The 17,925-nt window shown below is 52.5% G+C and overlaps 1 protein-coding gene and 2 long non-coding RNA genes across 4 annotated transcripts; 2 read left to right on the top strand and 1 right to left on the bottom strand.

The window, feature by feature from the left end:
- Positions 1-645: 645 nt before the first annotated feature.
- ANKRD54 (ankyrin repeat domain 54) lies at positions 646-10,315 on the bottom strand. Of its 2 annotated transcripts, none has more exons than XM_045834777.1 (8): positions 9,841-10,315; positions 8,138-8,185; positions 4,342-4,440; positions 3,145-3,216; positions 2,650-2,697; positions 2,451-2,575; positions 2,176-2,283; positions 646-1,757 (listed from the first exon to the last, which is right to left on the bottom strand). In XM_045834777.1, exons 1-8 carry the CDS (start codon positions 10,163-10,165, stop codon positions 1,683-1,685), a joined length of 900 nt encoding a protein of 299 aa, XP_045690733.1. In that variant the 5' UTR covers positions 10,166-10,315; the 3' UTR covers positions 646-1,682. The 2 variants fall into 2 exon arrangements, with proteins under 2 accessions (XP_045690733.1, XP_045690734.1); XM_045834778.1 differs by having other exon boundaries at positions 4,342-4,435; positions 9,841-9,979.
- Positions 10,316-10,582: 267 nt separating this feature from the next.
- Positions 10,583-11,680, top strand: LOC123816054. Its single transcript, XR_006785218.1, has 2 exons — positions 10,583-10,984; positions 11,425-11,680. It is a non-coding gene; the product is annotated as an uncharacterized LOC123816054 (long non-coding RNA).
- A 1,315-nt stretch (positions 11,681-12,995) lies between these two features.
- LOC123816055 lies at positions 12,996-17,606 on the top strand. The gene is made up of 3 exons (XR_006785219.1): positions 12,996-13,079; positions 15,643-16,208; positions 17,307-17,606. It is a non-coding gene; the product is annotated as an uncharacterized LOC123816055 (long non-coding RNA).
- The last annotated feature ends 319 nt before the right edge of the window (positions 17,607-17,925 follow it).

The raw sequence follows: 17,925 nt of genomic DNA, 5'->3' as shown, positions 1-17,925 counted from the left end.
AGCCGCCCACCCGCGGCGCCTCCCCTGCTGGCTCCTCCCCTCTCCCCCACAGCAGGCAGGCGGGCAGCCACCTCACTCAGAGCAGCAGCCGCTGGAGTTCCGTGGAACAGCTTATTGCCCTTCTTCTGCCCCTTGCTCTCCCCCACTTGGGGCCACGGCCCCACTTTCCCTTCCTCAACCCGCCCACCTGGGGAGCAGCGCTGGGCTTCCCCTCTCTCAGGGTCCCCGAGGCACCAGGGCGGCGGCTCACACCCACAGAGCTGCCTTGGTCTCCAGGGTCTAGGGAGCAGCTGGGCTGCATGCGTTTAACTCAGATCTGACCAAGCGGGGGTTTGGGGAGTAAGCTTCCTCCTCCGACAGGGTGGAGAGGAAGTGGGGCAGAGCGCGAGTGGACACGACCGATGGCCTAGAACAAGCCTGCCTTCGCTCTGGGTCAGCCATTCTTTGGAGAGGGCTGAGCCGGCACCGCCTTCCCTCTGGCCCCTGCAGCAAACCCTGCTTTGGGGGTGGTAGGGGGTGGTCGCCTGAGCCAGTGTGGCCCACAACCCAGGAAGCGCCAGCTCCTGCGGGGCTGGGAGTGGCTGCCTCCTTCCCAGGGAGCTGTGAGCCTGTTCTGGTACGTTAGTTTCCCGTTGCCCCTGCAACAAACAGCCGCAGACTTAGTGGCTTAAAACAACACGAATTTATTCTTACAGTTCGGACGGTCAGACCTCTAACATCGGTCTGACTGGGCTAATCCGGTGTGGGCAGGGCTGGCTCCGCCCGGAAGCTCTGAGGGAGAACCGTGTCCTGCCCTTTTCCAGCTGTGGGGGGTCGCCCGCACGCCTCAACTGGCGACCCTTCCTCAGCCCCCGCTCCCTGCTGTCAGTGTGTCTCCCACGGCTTCCCTCCCGGAAGGGTCTCTGGGATCACATCGGCCCATGGGACAATCCGGGACAACTGCCTTGTCCGAAGATCCTCCTGACGCGCGCAAAGTCCCTTTGTGCCACACAAGGTCACGTTCAGGATTCCGGGATTAGCACGTGGCTGTCTTGGGGCGCACCATTCACCCCACTATGCTAGGCTGCGGAATCGCTGTGCCCTCCCAGCGCTTCAGTGACTGGGAGGGAGAAGAGTTGGGGTCTCCTGCTTTGGGTTGTGCAGGGTCCCCCTAACCGTGTATTCCTAAGGTCCAGGCTGCACCAGCCGCCCCTTCTGACCAGAGAAACCCGCTGGGGTGCCTGCTAGGAAGGCGGCAGCCAAGTCTGGCTCGAAGTGCTGGTGCCAGGCGCCCAGGCCCGAGGGTGCCTGCTGGCTGCGACAAGCCCACGCCCGGGAGGGGGCCCAGGGAAGGGTCCCGAGTCTGCTGAGGGTGCCGGGGAGACCACGGGACGAGCGGGCCCTGCGAGGACGGTGCACCTCACCGGGGGTAGGTGTGGCTGCGTACTGCAGGGGTCAGAGGGAGAAGCCCGGGGCACGGTCCCGGCCCACAGATATGACCCACAGACACGAGAGGGATGGTGACCGGAAGAGGCTCTGAGGTCGGTGAGAGAGCATCCCCGGCCCACAGCGTCTGGAGGTGAGGCCGAGGGCCTCCCAGAGAGTGCCGCCCCGAAGTCCCAGGCCTCAGGTGTCTTGGTAACCAGAGAGCAGGTGGGGCGGGGCAGACAGGGGCGGGCCGGGGAGGTGGGGAGCCCCTGCTGCTACCTCCTCTCCATGTCCTGCATCTGCAAGCTGAGGGAGGTGAAGCTGGCCAGGAGGTCTGTCACCTCATCCACCTGCGGGACAAAAGTGAGGCTCTGTCACCGGCTGTCAGGACAGGCCTAGGCGCCTGGGCCCCTAGGGGGCACCGTGTCTCTGGGTGTGCCTATGTCAGGTCACGCCCTGTCCCCTTCCTGATGGCACAGGCCCGGAGGGCAGGCGTTGTCTCCCCTCCCACAGCAGGTGCTGGCTCCGCTGTGACTACGGAACAGCGGGCCGAGGGCTAACCCTGGGCAGCAGGCGGTCTCAGAGCACCCCGGAGAGAAGGGCCACCACCAGCTTCCCAGGCAGTGAGCAGAGGCGTCGGGGCCCACAGGGGGCTGCAAAGGCACGGTATGGTTTGTAGAAGGACGGGGCCTCCCTCTACAAGGAGGGTCTGGCGGCCTCAGAGCAGGGGTGGGGCGGTCCTGCAGCACCTGCCAGACCCGGGCTCACCTGCTCCCTGGTGCTCGTCATCTGGAGGCGGGTGCACAGGTCGTCCAGCCGTTCCCGCTGCTCGTGCCGCCCCAGGCGCTCCAGGTACTCCCGCAGCATCTGGATGATCTGGAAGGAGAGCAGGCTGGGCCGGGGTCCCCACCAGGAGGCACAGCGGAGCGGGGGCCAACCAGGGTAGAGTAAAGCAGCCCGGCAGTGCCGACGCTGGAGGCGGGCTGTCCATGGTGAGGGCGGCACCTGCCCACGGGCTCGGCAGGAGAGGGGCACTCACTCACCTGCTTCACCTCCAGCCGCACGGCCTCCAGGCACTGGGAGTGGCCTTCCTGCAGGATGTTCAGCTTCGACTTGGCCAGGTGCAGGGGCGTGCGGCCGGCCCGGTCCAGGGCGTCTACACGGGCCCCTGTGGGAGCGGCAGACGTGAGTGTGCTGGGGCCGCGGCTGAGAGAGGAGGGCGGAGGGGAAGGCGCCACATACCTCCTCGCAGCAGCGTGGTGATGACGGGGACGTGGTTGGTGCAGGCCGCTGGGGAGGAACAGGGACATGAGAGAGCAGGGCCCCCAGGGCTTGGCCCCGGCTGCCCGCTGGGGGGGGGGGCTGGGGGGGGCGGGGGCACCGTGTCTCTGGGTGTGCCTGTGTCAGGTCACGCCTCCTGAGAAGGCGTCGGCAAGGCAGCAGCTCGGTGGGACTTGGCGGTGAAGTCCAGCCCCCTCCCTGTACTCCTGGGGAAGCTGAGCCCCGGCTGAGCCAACCACAGGGCGGGAGCCAGCTGCAGGCCTCCCCGCGAGGGCAGAGCTGCTGCTGTCAATTTACGTTGCTAGGCCAGTTCTGCTCAGGGCGCAGCCAACCAGTGGCGCACAGACTGGGGGCGGGGCTCTCCCTAGATGACAAGAGATCCTGCTGGGAGCCTGCAGGACCCCCCCACTCGTCACCAGAGGAGCCCATCCGTGCCGCAGCTTTCCGGGCACTTACCCAGGTGCAGCGGCGTGTTCCCCAGCCCATCTCGCTGGTTGGGGTCGGCGCCGTGGTCCAGCAGCAGCTGCACTGGAGATGGGAAAACCCAAGAGGAGCTGTCAGAGGCTTCTGAGGCCGGGACCCTCACCCCCCGCCACCCCCCACCCCCGGCTGAAGAGGCCCACTCACAGTGTGGACACGGAGACTCAGCAAGCTTCCCCATGTCATTTCCCTCCCTCCCGCCCTCGCGGAGTTCATGTGCAGGACCCTGAGGGCCAGGAAGCGAAGATCCCAGGAGGCCCTTCTAGCCGATGCAGGTGTTACGGGGCTGAGATTTTAAGGGTCAAAGAAAGCTCTCCCGACGACAGTGGCTGCCCGGGAAGGTCCTCAGGAGCACGCCCCGCCCCATTCACAGCCGAGCGCCACAGTGGGAATCGGACAAGACACGGTGCTGTGGGCCACCTCAAGAGGGGGCTGTGGCATCGCCAGGGCTCCTCAGTTACCCGTGCAGGCGGGCTAACTCGTAGCGAGGGCCAGGCAGAGTGTCTCACCACACGCAGAAACTAATTCTAGAGGCCTACAGACCTAAGCGTGAGAGCTCGGTCAGGCTTGTAGAGGAAAACGGGACACTATCGTCATGATCTCGGGAGAGGCAAAGATTCCTTAAATAGGTCACAAAAATGCTCACCATAAAAAAGACTGAAAAGTTCATTAAAATTTAAAAGAACGTGTATTCATCAAAAGATACCATTCAGAGAATAAAAGGCAAGCTCAGGGAAGGTAAGTCATTTATATTTGCTAAATGATTTGTAACCAGAGTAATCAATAAAAGATAGGCACATGTTTAAGAAATGGACAGCCCTGGCTGGTGCGGCTCAGGGGACTGAGCGCTGGCCTGAGAACCAAGAGGTGCGACAGTGCAGCGCACAGAAAGGTCACTGTTTATAAGTTACACCACACCCCAAAAAGACCCCTGAAAACAAGGGCTGTCCGGCTGCAGCCTCAGCACTGAGTAAAGGTGGCTGCATGTCTGGAGGGACCGGCCCCAGCCTCCAGGCGATCGTGTTCTTCCCCTAGGCTTCCCCTCCCCCGGTCTGGCAGTGCCGGGTTCACAGGCTCCGGGAGTGAGCGGGAGTGATCGGAGGGGCACCGCCCGGGCTGTGCAGGCGGCAGCCCTTCCCCAGCCCCGCCCCGCCTCTCGGCCCCAGGACTCACCGATCTGGTCGTTGCCGTTGCAGGAGGCGAAGTGCAGAGCTGTGCGGCCCTTGTCATCTGCTGCACAGGGATCCGCGCCATCTTCCAGCAGCTGCTGCACTGACGCCACCAAGGCAGAGGGAAGCAGCGGGGACAGAGTGACCGTGTTAGCTGAGCCGTGGTCCCCAGGGGATGCAGGGGGTGCTCGGGAGCCCTGCCGGGCAAGGCACTGCAGTGCACGGGACAGCTAGTCCCTCCTGGATGCTTGCCCCACGGGCGCTGCCATGTCAGGGGGCTTGTTTTCCTGAGGGCGCAGCTACAGCCACGGATTCTGGGTGCTCAGACTCCTTGTCCAGGGATAGAAGGACCCTGGCCCTCAGAGTCAGGACTTCCAGAGTCACAGAGATCCCCATCACGGACTTGGCCCCAGGCCACCACCCACCTAAACTTGGATGCACATCCACTCCAGCTGGACACAGCTGCCCGAGCCATTGGTCGGCGCTTGCTTTGTTCCCAGGAGCCAGCCCTTTCGAGCGGACAGAGCACAGGTTCTGGAGTCACACACACATGAAACCCCGGGCTAAGCTAAGCTAAGCTAAAAGGGAAGGAGCACATTGCCCATGGTGTGGGGCACTGGAAAGAGCTGGGCTGGGAGTCAGAGGGCCCAGACTGGGCCCCCAATTCACCAGCAAATGGCGGTAATTGCTGCCCCGCAGACCAGAGCTGCTGTGATGGGAATAATGGATGTGAATGTCCTCCTCTGGAAAGCACGGAACCACTATAAAATGCGAGGCATTAGCTATTGCATGGACATGTCCAACTAAAATGCAGAAATTGCTGCCAACAGCATTTTAGGGCAGGGAACATCTGCTTCAGCAAACCTCTCAAGGACCCGAGTCCTTCCAGACAAGGCCTGGGAACCTCCTCCTCCACGAACCTTCCCTGTCTCCTCAAGCTGAGTGAGCCGCTCGCTCTCCCGCGCCCGAGTGCAGCCCGCTGCTCCCACATTGACGTGCTATGATACCATTTTAGAGTGGCTGCGGCGGTACGCTGAGCCCCTGCCAGGGGTCGGGTGGCTGACTGCCAGGCCCCTCGGCCACCCGGCAACGTGTCAGGCCCATTTCACAGACCCGGTGACGCCAGCCCAAAGAAGTCACGTGATGTGCCCAAGCCAAGTTCGAGCGGCTGACAGCAGGCCAAGCTGGGGCATGAACCCGCACTTCGCTGGCTCCAGAACTTAAACCTCTCCAACTGAATACGTAACTTCGAGTTTTCGGGGGGGTTTATCTTAGACATGCTATTGCTTTACTGTTCTCTCCTCCAACTGTACTGTCGGGGTTTTGTTTTATCTTAACACCTCGGACCAGACACTACTTGACTTGCGCAGTGAAGGTGGCCGGCTGACTGCATGAACCAACGCGGGCGAAGGCTCACGGAGGGAAGTGGAAGTAAGAACGTGGGGCATCCCAGTGTTCACACCTGTCTGGTCACCAAAAGAGAGCCTGTGTCAGAGAGACACAGAATGATACAGCAGCTGGTTCTACTCTGCAGTTTGTGCAGTCACAGTCTGTGGAAAGCACTGTAGCGACGTCCATCAGAAGCCATCGAAACACGCATAGCCTTTGAGGCAACAGCCCCATACCCAGGCGGTTAGCTTATAAGTGAAGTGCCACCTGGCTGGCATAGCTCAGTGGATTGAGCTCGGGCTGCAAACCAAAGCATCGCAGGTTCGATTCCCAGTCAGGGCACATGCTTGGGTTGCAGGCCACGGCCCCCAGCAACCGCACATTGATGTTTCTCTCTCTCTCTTTCTCCCTCCCTTCCCTCTCTAAAAATAAATAAATAAAATCTTTAAAAAAATGTGTTTGTACATTAAAAAAAAAATTTCCGAATAGGAAGAACTGGAAGGATATTCACCAAAACATTAACAGAGATTAGATTCCTTGCTGACATTATGGATGTCTTACTTGTCAATTTCCAAAGCATTTTAAATGCATATATTATTTCCATACTTAAAAGATTTTCAATGATTATGAATTCATAGAACAGCACTTATGGTTTAACAATAGCAGGGGATAAATTCTGTGTCCACTGTAATTGCTAAACTCTACAAAAAAAAAAAAACCCACAAAACAATAAATGTGCACGGAAGAAACAAAGTGCCAACCATAAAAGAAAAGTAGTGAAGAGGCCAACCCCGCGGCCAGTTTCGCCATCGGAGCCCTGCGAGAGCCTGGTAAATCTAACGGCCCTCTAGGTTTAAAGATGGGTGTGTTAGAGGCTCTGAACGGAAAAGTACCTCCTTTCTGTCGAGATAATAAAACCGTGAAGTGAACACCATTGAAGGGGAGTTTAGTTAAAATATTCTCTGGTCACACACTAGAGATAGTAAAAAGAGAGCACTCATCATTTTTCCTGGAAAAGCTGTCTAGGTTGCTGCCCAAATATTCCAAAATATTAACGCTCACGGAAAACAGACCAACGTAAAGAGCTGAACAGCGCTCCGGTTTCCAGGCCTGCTTGCTACGCCACGCCACGCCAGGGAAAAGGGCGCTACTTCACGGCCCACAGCGCAACACCCCAGCTCCCGAGCTGAACAGCCTCCTCTCCACGCCTGCCGGGCAAGGGACCGCCTATCCCAAGGCCCTCAATCCATCTATGCTCGCGTTTCTTCTGTTGACCACGGCATCCCGCCACGAAAACAGAATGACGCCCCCTTGAGGTAGGCAGCGTAAGGGCTCCCGAGGATGCCACACCCTAATCCCTGGAATTTATGGATACTTACCCTACACACCCAAAAGGGACTTTGCAGATGTGACTAAGGTTAGGGACCTCCTGCTAGGAACATTATCCTGGATATTCAGGCCCAATTTAATCACATGAGTCCCTAATATCAGAGAACCTTTCCCTGCTAGGAGGTCCAGCGAATGGCAGTGTGAGAAGAAGTCAGTCCACTATTGCTGAAGGTGGAGAAGGGTGGCCTCCCAGAAGCGGATAAAGGCAGGGAAACGGAGGCTCATCTAGAGCCTCCGGAAAGAAACACGGCCCTGCAGACACCTTGACTCCAACCTGGTGCGAGCTGTGCTGACCTCCTGACCTGTGGCTCTGCATCGCAATACATTTGTGTTGTATTACACCACTGTGTTTGTGGTAGCTTGTTACAGTAGCCGCAGAAGTGAGTATACCACTTTTCCCTGATTTACAGAAAGAATTAAGTCAGTGGATAAAATTAAAACTGTTTTCCTCTACCTTGTCCTCCTCCCTCTGATGCTGCCACTGCCCTATCACCTAGTGAGTGCTGGAGAGCAATGACAAACAAAACAAAACAAAAACAGAGTGGAGCCCTGAAGGAGCCCCTCCCATGCCTTCCAGGTGTTCTGCCAAAGAGCAAGTTTGAGAACCAGTGACCCAATTACTGCTAAGCCTCAGTGAGCTGTTGAAGGCAGCTGCTCTGTGCAGACGGCGGCTCTGCTGACAGCTAAAATCCACGGTCCAATCCCATTGCCCGGAAGCTCCCCAAAGTTCCTAATCTGACAAGCGTCAGGGATATACAAAGGGAGACGTGGTCCCCACCATCAAGGAGACAGACCACAGAGTGATAAACGCTAAGACATCAGGAAGTCCATGGGGACAGGGAAGCATGGGAAGCGAGCACCTAAGCCAGGCATAACTTCTGCGAGATGCCGCTGCAGTGCGCACGGCCCGTGGGATGAGGTGTGGGACTGAGCGAATTCACGCACTGTCTTCCCAGGTTCCGGTTCCGGGGATTTCCCTCCCCTAACCCGCCCGTGGCGCCGGATCCGCTTTGCACACTCACCTGTTTCCACGTCATTGGCATTGGCCGAGTCCCTCAGCCTCTTCAGAGCTGTGAAGAGAGTAAGAGAGTGCCCGTTCGTTTTTAAAAACTATTTTATTTAAGATTTTATTTACTTATGTTTAGAGAGAGGGTAAGAGAGAGAAAGAGAAACACTGACTGGCTGCCTCTCGCACACCCCCAACTGGGGACCTGGCCTGCACCCCAGGCACATGCCTGGACCGGGAATCAAACCTGCGACCCCTCGGTTTGCAAGGTGGTGCTCAACCCACTGAGCCACACGAGCGCCAGTTTAAAAAACAACAACGGCAGCAGTAGCCGTGGTGAAGCAGAAAGTGGACGGCTTCCTAGTGTACCCACCATTCCGCCACAGTAGCATCTAAAGAGAAAGAAAGTTGCCAGGATACAAGAGTCCCTGGCCCCGGGGACAAAGAGAAACTTGAAATGTGGCACAGTTCGTGCAAAAGCCCCATTCGGTAGCAAATCCGCCAAGGCCACTGGAGCCAGATCCTGAACCTGCCACTTGTAGTAGCTGGGAGGCCTGAGCAAGCTAGTGGACAACTAACTCCTGGGCCTCAGGTCTGCCACCTGCAAACAAGGCTGCGCTCCATCCCGACAGCCCCGAGTTACTGCTGGGCGAGACGAGGTGTTTGCATGGAGTTCTCTGCGAACAGGTCACACAGATAATCTTACATTCTCCTTCAAAACAGGCCACTCCCAAATGACTTAAATTTGGTAATCCCTCGGCAGAAACATTTTCTCCTGTGATGGCACTACCTCTGTAGTAGAGGCTAATGGGAAGCCAGGCCTTCCTCCTCAGAAAAACGGTCAAAATTTGCGGCTCAGATACACAATGATTCCTCACATTCGCAGAGTACTTGACGGGTTATACAGTACTCTACTCTGAAACTCTTACTTAATCTTTGTAACACCACGAAGGCGTGGGTGGAGTCACACAGACAGAACTAGAAGGGACTCTAAATTTAGTCTCCATTCTTATATTGTTCCCGCGTTGCTCTCCACGTCACCCACAGATTGCAAGGACAGCAGACGTGTTACAGCAGGAGCCTGGGTCCTGCAGACCTGGGACTAACGCTCGCACAGCCACGTTCTGGCTCAGTGATCCAAGCAAGGCATTTTCTCCGGGCCTGTTTCCCTTCCCTAAAATGGGATCCGTGCCTGCATCTCAGTGAGTTATTATTGTGAGAATCAGAAAGGATCACAACAGTGTTTGGCGCACAACAGAAGCAGGTTAATAATTATATATGCATTAGCTTACTTAACTCTCACAAAATCTCTGTAACCCAGGTATTGTAGTCATTTTACAAGTGAGATACAGCTTGCCTCGGGCGGAAACGAGGCAGAGGAGTGCAGTCCGGCTCTGCGCATTGAAACAAGTCGGTAGGACTTGGCCACAGGCTCGAGCCTGCTCCCCACCCCCCACAGTAAAAGTATTCCCAGTGTCCCATTTTATCATCTATTAATAAACATCTGCGCTCATGAAAAGTTCCTATTCGGGAATGGCCAAGTGTGAAGACTTTTTTTCTTTCCATTCATGGTCCTTCGCAGTTATACGTAGTAATTGTTACCACTGAAAGGAGACTTAGGGGTCACTCTGGGCCCTTAGATCGGACGTCGGGGGGCTCCAGACAGACGCGGCCTGGATCCCGGCGGAGGGCTGGGCCCGCCTCCCGCGCGCTCCTCACCGTGCACCTCCTTTCCCATGGGCCCGAACCGGCGGTGGGGCCTGGCGGCGCGCCTCAGTCGGCCGGCGGGGATCTTACGGAGCAGCTCATCGCGGGGCTCCGAGTCCTTCTGCCACAGGACGTGGAGGTAGCGCAGCGGGGACTGGGCCCCGCTGGACCCCCGGCCCGGGAGGCTCGCGTTGCAGTCAAGCGCAGACCCGAAGTCTGCGAAGGAGAAGAGGCCCTCGGGGCCCGTCAGCGGCTCCGGCGCCACCGCGCACTCTCCATCAGAGCTCGAGTGGCCGGATCGCGGCTCGTTGTCCGCGTCCCCGGCGGCGGCTGCCATGGCAACAGTTCCGCGCGGGCCCGGCCGCTGTAGCCTCGTTCCGGACGGACCAACCGACCCACTTCCCTCCGCCCTAAGCCTCGCTGTCAGCGGGCGAGCTGGAGGGACGGCCTGCAACCACGGCAACGGAGCCGGCGCGGATCTCCGGTCGCGAGCTGGAGCTCTCCGAACCAATGAAAACTCTTCCATGCTAAGACCCGCCCTTCAACGGGGCGAGCTCGGGCAGTAGAATTGGTTTCCGGTAGAGTGATTGGCGGACATAAAAACCAATCATATTTTTGAAGTGCCCAACACCGGAGCCAATAAAACAGATGAATTTAGGATATTTTTTTTCCATTTCCTATATCGGCTCAGAAGAAAGATAACGGGCAAATGCGTTATCCAATCACATTAAGATCATATGCAGCCAATCGGAAAGGAATGTCGAGAAGCCAAAGTTGAGGGAGAAATAAACATAGATAGATTTTAAATCAATGAACGTGAAAAAATACTTCCCACAATTGCATAGTGTAAGTAGGAAAATGAGAATATGTTAACATTTTGTCTGTCGCCACGAACCGAGGAGTAATAGCTTCTGTATGCGATAGATCCCTTTATTCAGGGTTCTTTCGGTAACCCTGGCTTTGACCACTGATTTACAAAGAATTGTAATGCAACGTGGTTACACCAGAGCGACGCTACAGTCCGCAAGCCAGTCACTGAGCCAGGCAATTCTCTGTGTTGAGTTCTGGACGCAGGATCAGACTGCATTCCCGCGGAGATGCTCATAGTCCTACGGAAGAAGTCCGAGCGGGAAACCCCGGCGTATTCCGCAGACAGGTAATGTGAAGGTTAGCAACAGTGCAACTGGGCGCTCTGTTCTGTAAGATTCTTCACGACCCTGTACCCGAGGAAAGAGTGAGGACAAGGAATGTATAAAATGGAGCCACTTCAAGTTGCTAAAATGAATAGTATGGAGGTTGAGACAGGAGGAAAGACTCTTCTTGTTCTAACTAGCCTGGTAACTTACTCTTTAACCTTCCAGTTAACTCTTTAACTTGCCTGAACGTGCATCTGGACGTAAACCAGACGCCTGGATAACCCTCTGATTACCTTCTTGCCCCAGGACCCATATACCCAGACCTCCTGGCATGTGGCTGATAATTGTCCTGGACCAATCCTAGGGCTAAGAATGCCGGACTGATAATTCTCAAGAATGTATTTTTTACTATAAGAACTTTAAAAAAATCTCCATCCAAAGATATGTTTATTGATTTTAGAGAGAGAGGAAGAGAGAGAGACATTGGCATGGGGAAGAAACATCAACTGGTTGATTGCCTCCCGTGAGCCCCCGACGAGGGATGGAACCCACAACTTCTTCTTGCACGGGATGACGCTCCAACCAACTGAGCCACCCGGCCAGGGCTACTGTAAGAACTTCTCTTTCTTCTATGGAACACTTCTTGGTTTTTGCCTAGCTCTGTTCCCAGTTTGTATATTCTAAGACCCTTAAATAAATCTTATCATTTGTTTCTGGCCAAAGCCTCCAGACTTTTCAAGTTCGTTCAACATATCCCACAATTATATAAGGTGGACAGGGAGGACCATCCCTACTTTACAGATGAGGAGCAGAAAGCAGAGAGAAAAGGGACTTGTTCGTGCATGCCCAGCTTTCTCAGGACTGGGGCTTGTGTCCAGGCAAATGTTCTTCCATCTCATTCAACCCAGTTAAATGTAATTTTTCTCTGACAGTTGAGAAGCAATTTCAGAATTTGCAGTGCCCTCAGAACACCATTGTGAGGTGTACCACTGTCCTGTATAAAGGAAAATGTTATTTGAAGTCCTCTGCCCCATAACCAAAGAATGTATGCCAACTCCACTTATAACCAGAAGGAAACAAAGGAAAGAAATAAACACTGAACGTGTACCAGTTACCAAGTGCTTGATATACGACTATTCCACCATTTAGTTCTCCCTCACAAGGGCCTGAGAAAGTAGATATTATTACACCCACTTGCAAGTCAGTAAATTGAGGTCTTGAGATGTATGAATGGTCCAAGGGTAGAAGGCTAGAAAGTTGAAGAACTGGGATTTTCCATCACACTGCTTTTTTTATTTAAAAAAATTATTGATTGCCCTGGCTGGCGTAGCTCAGTGGATTGAGCGCAGGCTGCGAACCAAAGTGTTGCAGGTTCGATTCCCAGTCAGGGCACATGCCTGGGTTGCAGGCCACGGCCCCCAGCAACCGCACATTGATGTTTCTCTCTTTCTCCCTCCCTTCCCTCTCTAAAAATAAATAAATAAAATCTTTTTAAAAATTATTGATTGATTTGAGAAAGGGAGAGGGAGAAACATCGCTTTGTTGTTCTGCTGATTGATGTGTTCATTGGTTGTTTCTTGTGTGTGCCCTGACCAGGGATCAAACCCAGTACCTTGGGGTATCGGGACAGTGTTCTAACCAACTGAGCTAGCCAGCCAGGGTCACGTGGCTTTTTAAAAAAGTTTTTATTTATTTATTTTTAGATAGAGGGGAAGGGAGGGAGAAAGAGAGAGAGAGAAACAATGTGTGATTGCCTCTCACGCACCCCCAACTGGGGACTTGGCCTGCAACCCAGGCATGTGCCCTGACTGGGAATCGAACTGTCAACCCTTTGGTTCACGGACCAGCACTCAATCCACTGAGCCACACCAGCCAGGGCCACACGGCTTTTTTTAATGAAGAACCTAGAGATTTGAAGTGACATCTGTGTATTTATACCTCATGCCTGCTGCACTGATCCTGAAATAACTTTATTATTCATCCCTCCTTTTTCCCATGTAGTCACCTCCAAGGGAGTCTTATCCCTCCAGTCTCTCTGCAGAATAGAAGGGGCCCTTGCTGCCTAACGCTCCATTCTCTTCGCGTCTCTAGGATCCTCCTGCCCTTTGAGCTCAGGTAACCTCCAAACCCTTCGTCCTAGTAAGGAAGACCAGTGTCTTCCTCCCGCCAGCAGGTCTGGTCTTCAAGAGGCCTGGTCTAGGATTATGCTTGCATTGCCACAAATCTTTTCATTTAGAGGTAGTTGTTACTTCTGATTTTTAAATCAACTTTGTTGAAGTGTAAATCACACAGCCCAACTTCCTGTGTGTTTCAGGAACCACTGGTTATTTTGGATTAGAAGAATAGGATGTAGGTTAAACGTGAACCCAGTTAACCTCAGCCTCAGGGTTTTAGACTGGAGCTTGAAGTTGTTTTCCCCCATAATTCTTTGCTCAGCACCTGGCACCAGCGTATTGCAGCTATTTGGCTGACTGGTGGATGGAGTGAGTGAATGAGTAAAGATAGTCTAGCCCAGTGGTTAAGACCATGAACTTTGGAGCTATAAAATCTGTGGGCTGTGGCTTTGGGCATGTGACTTGACCTTTCTGAGCCTCGGCTTCCTCATCTGTAAGATGGAAGTAACAGTGGTATCCATAGCATGCGGTTACCACAGGGCCGAATGATGTGATCTGAGTTTTGAGCAGGATGCAAAGTTCGTGCTTGAAAAAAGGGCAGCTGTTGTTGTTATTATAAGTAAGGGGAGGATACATGCAAAACCGACACGATAGTGCGCATAGCACGCTAGCTTGAACTTGACCTACCACTCCTGCAAGCTTTCATACACAAGTCATTTCTATTTGGTCGATCAGTGAATGAAACATGAAGCACCTGACGGGAAACAAAGAAAATACCTCTGTCTTATGGGAAAAGCTTCTGCCTGGATTCCCAGGACTTGGGCTCTGCGTCCCATCTGACCCAAACTTACCTCGTGGTTTGGGGATGTCTCCCTTCTTTGGGCTCCAGTCTTCCCATGAGAAGTTTTTGTTTGGACTGCGAATGACCCTGGCTCAGGCCAGATTCAGCAGGCTGGCTTTCCTTCCGTTCTTTCCCTCATCCTGTTGGCCTTCACAGTATTTTAGAGCGATTTGAACTGGTTGGCAACATTTAAAAATCGAGAGCTTTCCTATAAAATGTTCTGTTTCCAGATGCTCTTAAAAATGGGAAAGTGAGGCAGTGCAGGACCAGCCCTGCTATGCCTCGACAATCAGCCAGAGCGGGCAGCAGCTTACCCTGCAGTGGGGCGGGGTGCGGGGGGGTGTGCTCCGGTTTGCCACCTCCCCGCTGCTCCACATCGAGGCCGAAAGGCAGCTGCCACTTACTGTCCTGCTCATGCTGTTGTCGTTCTTAGGTAGAGTTAACAGGAAATTAATATATTTCTTGTCATTTTCAAATGTGGAATAATGACAACATGTGGAGTACCTGAAACTATGACGTGATGATTATGTGACCTTTTAGTATCGTGCTAGAGAATTTCTAATAATCCCACATAAGGGACAGCTGACATTCTGGGGAAATTTAACTTTGACTGACAATCGATTAGGACACACTGATGTTTGAGGACAATGTAGAGTTAGAGGTTAACTTGCAGGAAACGGATAAGGTGCCATAACTTTCGTATGTCCAACGGAGAAGATAGCCAACCCCAAAGGTGCCTGCTTTTAAATAGTTATCCCGTAGGGCATGGCAGAAGTTAGGCCCTAGCCTAGCAATCACATTTCCGCATTCCTTCGGCCAGTAACGACTCTCAAAGTCTTTTCCAACCAGCTCTGTCCTACCGTTGGTTCTCTCATTAACAATTAAATAAGATGGCTCTTTACTGGTATGGGAATTATGGTATTCACCTTTTGTCATCATGTAAGTTCCAAAAATTTTTTGGTTAGCATTTTTTATTAATTTTACCTATTTTTAAAATCAAAACTTATTACGGTAGAAATTACATACAGTAAAATTTCCACATTAAATATACAAGGCTGAGGATTTTTTAAAAAAGATTTTATTTATTTATTTGTTTGTTTATTTATTTATTTTAAGGGAGAGGGGAAGGGCCCTGGCTGGTGGAGCTCAGTGGATTGAGTGCTGGCCTGAGAACCAAAAGGTCACCGGTTCAATTCCTTGTCAGGGCGCATGCCTGGGTCGCAGGCTGATTGATGTAACTCTCACACATTGATGTTTCTCTCTCTCTTTCTCCCTCCTTTCCCCTCTCTCTATAAATAAATAAACAAAATAAATCTTTAAAAAAAACCCGAAACTTAAAAAGAGAAGCAGGGAGGAGAAGGGAGGGAGAAAGAGAGGGAGAGAAACAACTCACACCCCCACTTGGAACTGGCCCACAACCCAGGCACGCGCCCTGACTGGGAATGGAACCCGGCAACCTTTCGGTTCGCAGGCCAGCACTCAATCCACTGAGCCGTACCAGCCAGGGCTATAGTTTTTAACAATTTGAGAACTGTTCTTTTAGGCTACGGAGAGTCGGCCCTGTGTTTTCAGGAGGATAACTGAATATTTATTTGTGGGCAAGAACAATAGTCTTCAATGTCTACAGTGAAAGAAGGGATACAATTTAACCTGTGGTCAGGAAAAATCTTGCTACTGCATGTGTTTTTTTTTTCTTTCTATCTATGGGCTGGTGTACCCGAAGATCCTTAAGGATGCTTCTAGTTCTGATTTATAAAGACTGAGCTACTGCCCTCCCAGGGCCCACAGATTATTGCAGTGAAGGGGTGGGCAGGCGCTCGTGAGACAGACGGTGCCCAGGAGAGTGACTCAAACAGGACAGTCAGTGAACTACAACTACGAGGCTCTCGGGAAGTGAAGCTTGCAATGAACCCAGCTGAAAAGCCCAGGCCGACTATAAACTATGACTAATGGCTCTTGTAAGTCCGAGAAGTTCCTGCCGGAAAGCCTAGGCAAAAGAAGCTGAAGAGAATCAGGGCAGTTTTTCAGCTGCTAAATTCTCTTGACAACTCTCCCAGGTAAAATTCTGGAGCTTCGTCTGTACTTTCTTTCCCTTTGAAGCACTGTTCTGTTAGCAAGGGAGCCTTGCAAAACCACCCGTGATTGGAAGTTTCAAGTCTGTGACAGAGTTCCAGCTGATTTCAGTTCAAAGTTGGATTTCTAAGTGGACCAATACCCTGCCAAGCAATGGCCTGTTTCAATTCAAATGCAATTGAAACAAACATGGATTGAAAATTGAAAGCGGGAAGGGTGAGTAGCTGTTACAATGCAAATGAGGTGATGGAGGCTGAGACAGGAATGACAGAGACGTAGTGGTGAGAATTCAGCCCGGGAATACTGAGAAGGTAGAGCCAGCAAGCTGCAGATGCATCAAAGGTGTGCTGTGAGGCAGTCAAGTCAAGGGGGGTTTTGAAGGCGCTGGCCTGAGCAGCGGAAAGAATGAAGTTGCCCTTAACTAAGATGGGAGAACTGTGGGAGGAACAGGGTTGAGGCAGGAAATCAGAAGCTCGGTTTGGACAGGTTGAGGTCGAGGTGCCCGTTAGACTTACAGGTACTCGCTCAGGCCCTGGAGCCCCCTCCAGGGGTGGGGGCTGGGATGGAGGCCCGTGGGGAGTCAACAGCACGTGGATGACGTTTAAACCTGGCGGACTGGCCGTGCCACCCTGAGAGTGAAGGCAGAGTGAGAAGAGACCAAGCCCAGAGTGAAGGGGCAGCCCACCATGTAGTGATTGGACAGGTGGGGAGGAATCAACAGAGGAAAGGGAAAAAGAGTAGGCAGTGAGGAAGGTCCTCCCCAAGCCTTTATTATTATTCTTTTTAAAAAGATTTTATTTATTTCTTTTTAGAGAGGGAAGGGAGAAAGAAAGAGAGAGAGAAACATCAATGTGTGGTTGCTGGGGGTTCCGGCCTGCAACCCAGGCATGTACCCTGACTGGGAATTGAACCTGCGACACTTTGGTTCGCAGCCCCCACTCAATCCACTGAGCTACGCCAGCCAGGGCTGAGCCTTCACTATTGTTTTAGTAGGGTGTACGTTCTGGGAGAGCTAGAAAGTCATAAATAAATGAAATGTGTGTGAGACGGCTATAAACAAGGAATCCAAGTTTCTGGTGACCGAAGCTCATGGGAAGAGCAGAGAATAGAAAGTTTCAAAACCCTAACTTGGTGGGAAGGAGAACACTTAGAGCAAGGAATTACAACTCAAATCACAGGAGAAATCATGCAATCACAAATTGCAATTTGCCATTTTAAAAAGCTGACAAATAGCTTAAACATCACAAAATCCAGAAAAGATAGGCATTTGTTAACATTCTTAAACACCTTCATAATATTTTTTTTCTATTTTAGGCTGAATATGCTTTGATCGCCTCTTTTTATGAAAATTTTGTGTCATCATTTTCCATAATGAAAAAATAATAACTAAGCCCTTCCTCTGGAACAGCTGTTTTCAACCCGTGCACCACAAGAATCTTTAGAACATGCAGTACCTGACTATGTCATCAGGGGCACTGACCTCTTTTCCCTGAGACTGTCAAATGGAAAAATGACGATAACCACACAACCACAGCCGTCTGCTGTGAAGGAATGAAAATTATACCTATTTTTGGTCAGCTCAGCAAAAAATACATTTTTCGGTGTGCTGCAGAATTTTAGTAATTAGTTTCCGTGTGCCATGAGATGAAGAAGGTTGAAAATCATTGCTCCAGCATGTTAGATCTATTTTTTTAAAGTGCATTTCTCCTAGAATGAACAGTAATGCACTCTTTTTTTTAATTAATTTTATTTATTTTTAGAGAGGGAAGGGGGTGAGAGAGAGAGAGAGAAACATCAATGTGTGGTTGCTGGGGGCCATGGCCTGCAACCCAGGCATGTGCCCTGACTGGGAATCAAACCTGTGATGCCTGGTTCGCAGCCCGCGCTCAATCCACTGAGCTATGCCAGCCAGGGCTTAGATCTATTTTGTATT

The sequence above is a fragment of the Phyllostomus hastatus genome, unplaced genomic scaffold (genome assembly GCF_019186645.2).
Source record: "Phyllostomus hastatus isolate PE091 unplaced genomic scaffold, TTU_PhHast_1.1 phas_contig_198, whole genome shotgun sequence".
NCBI classification, from domain to species: domain Eukaryota; kingdom Metazoa; phylum Chordata; class Mammalia; order Chiroptera; family Phyllostomidae; genus Phyllostomus; species Phyllostomus hastatus.
The sequence above is the reverse complement of the archived record's forward strand: the minus strand, read 5'-3'. Positions and strand labels throughout refer to the sequence as shown.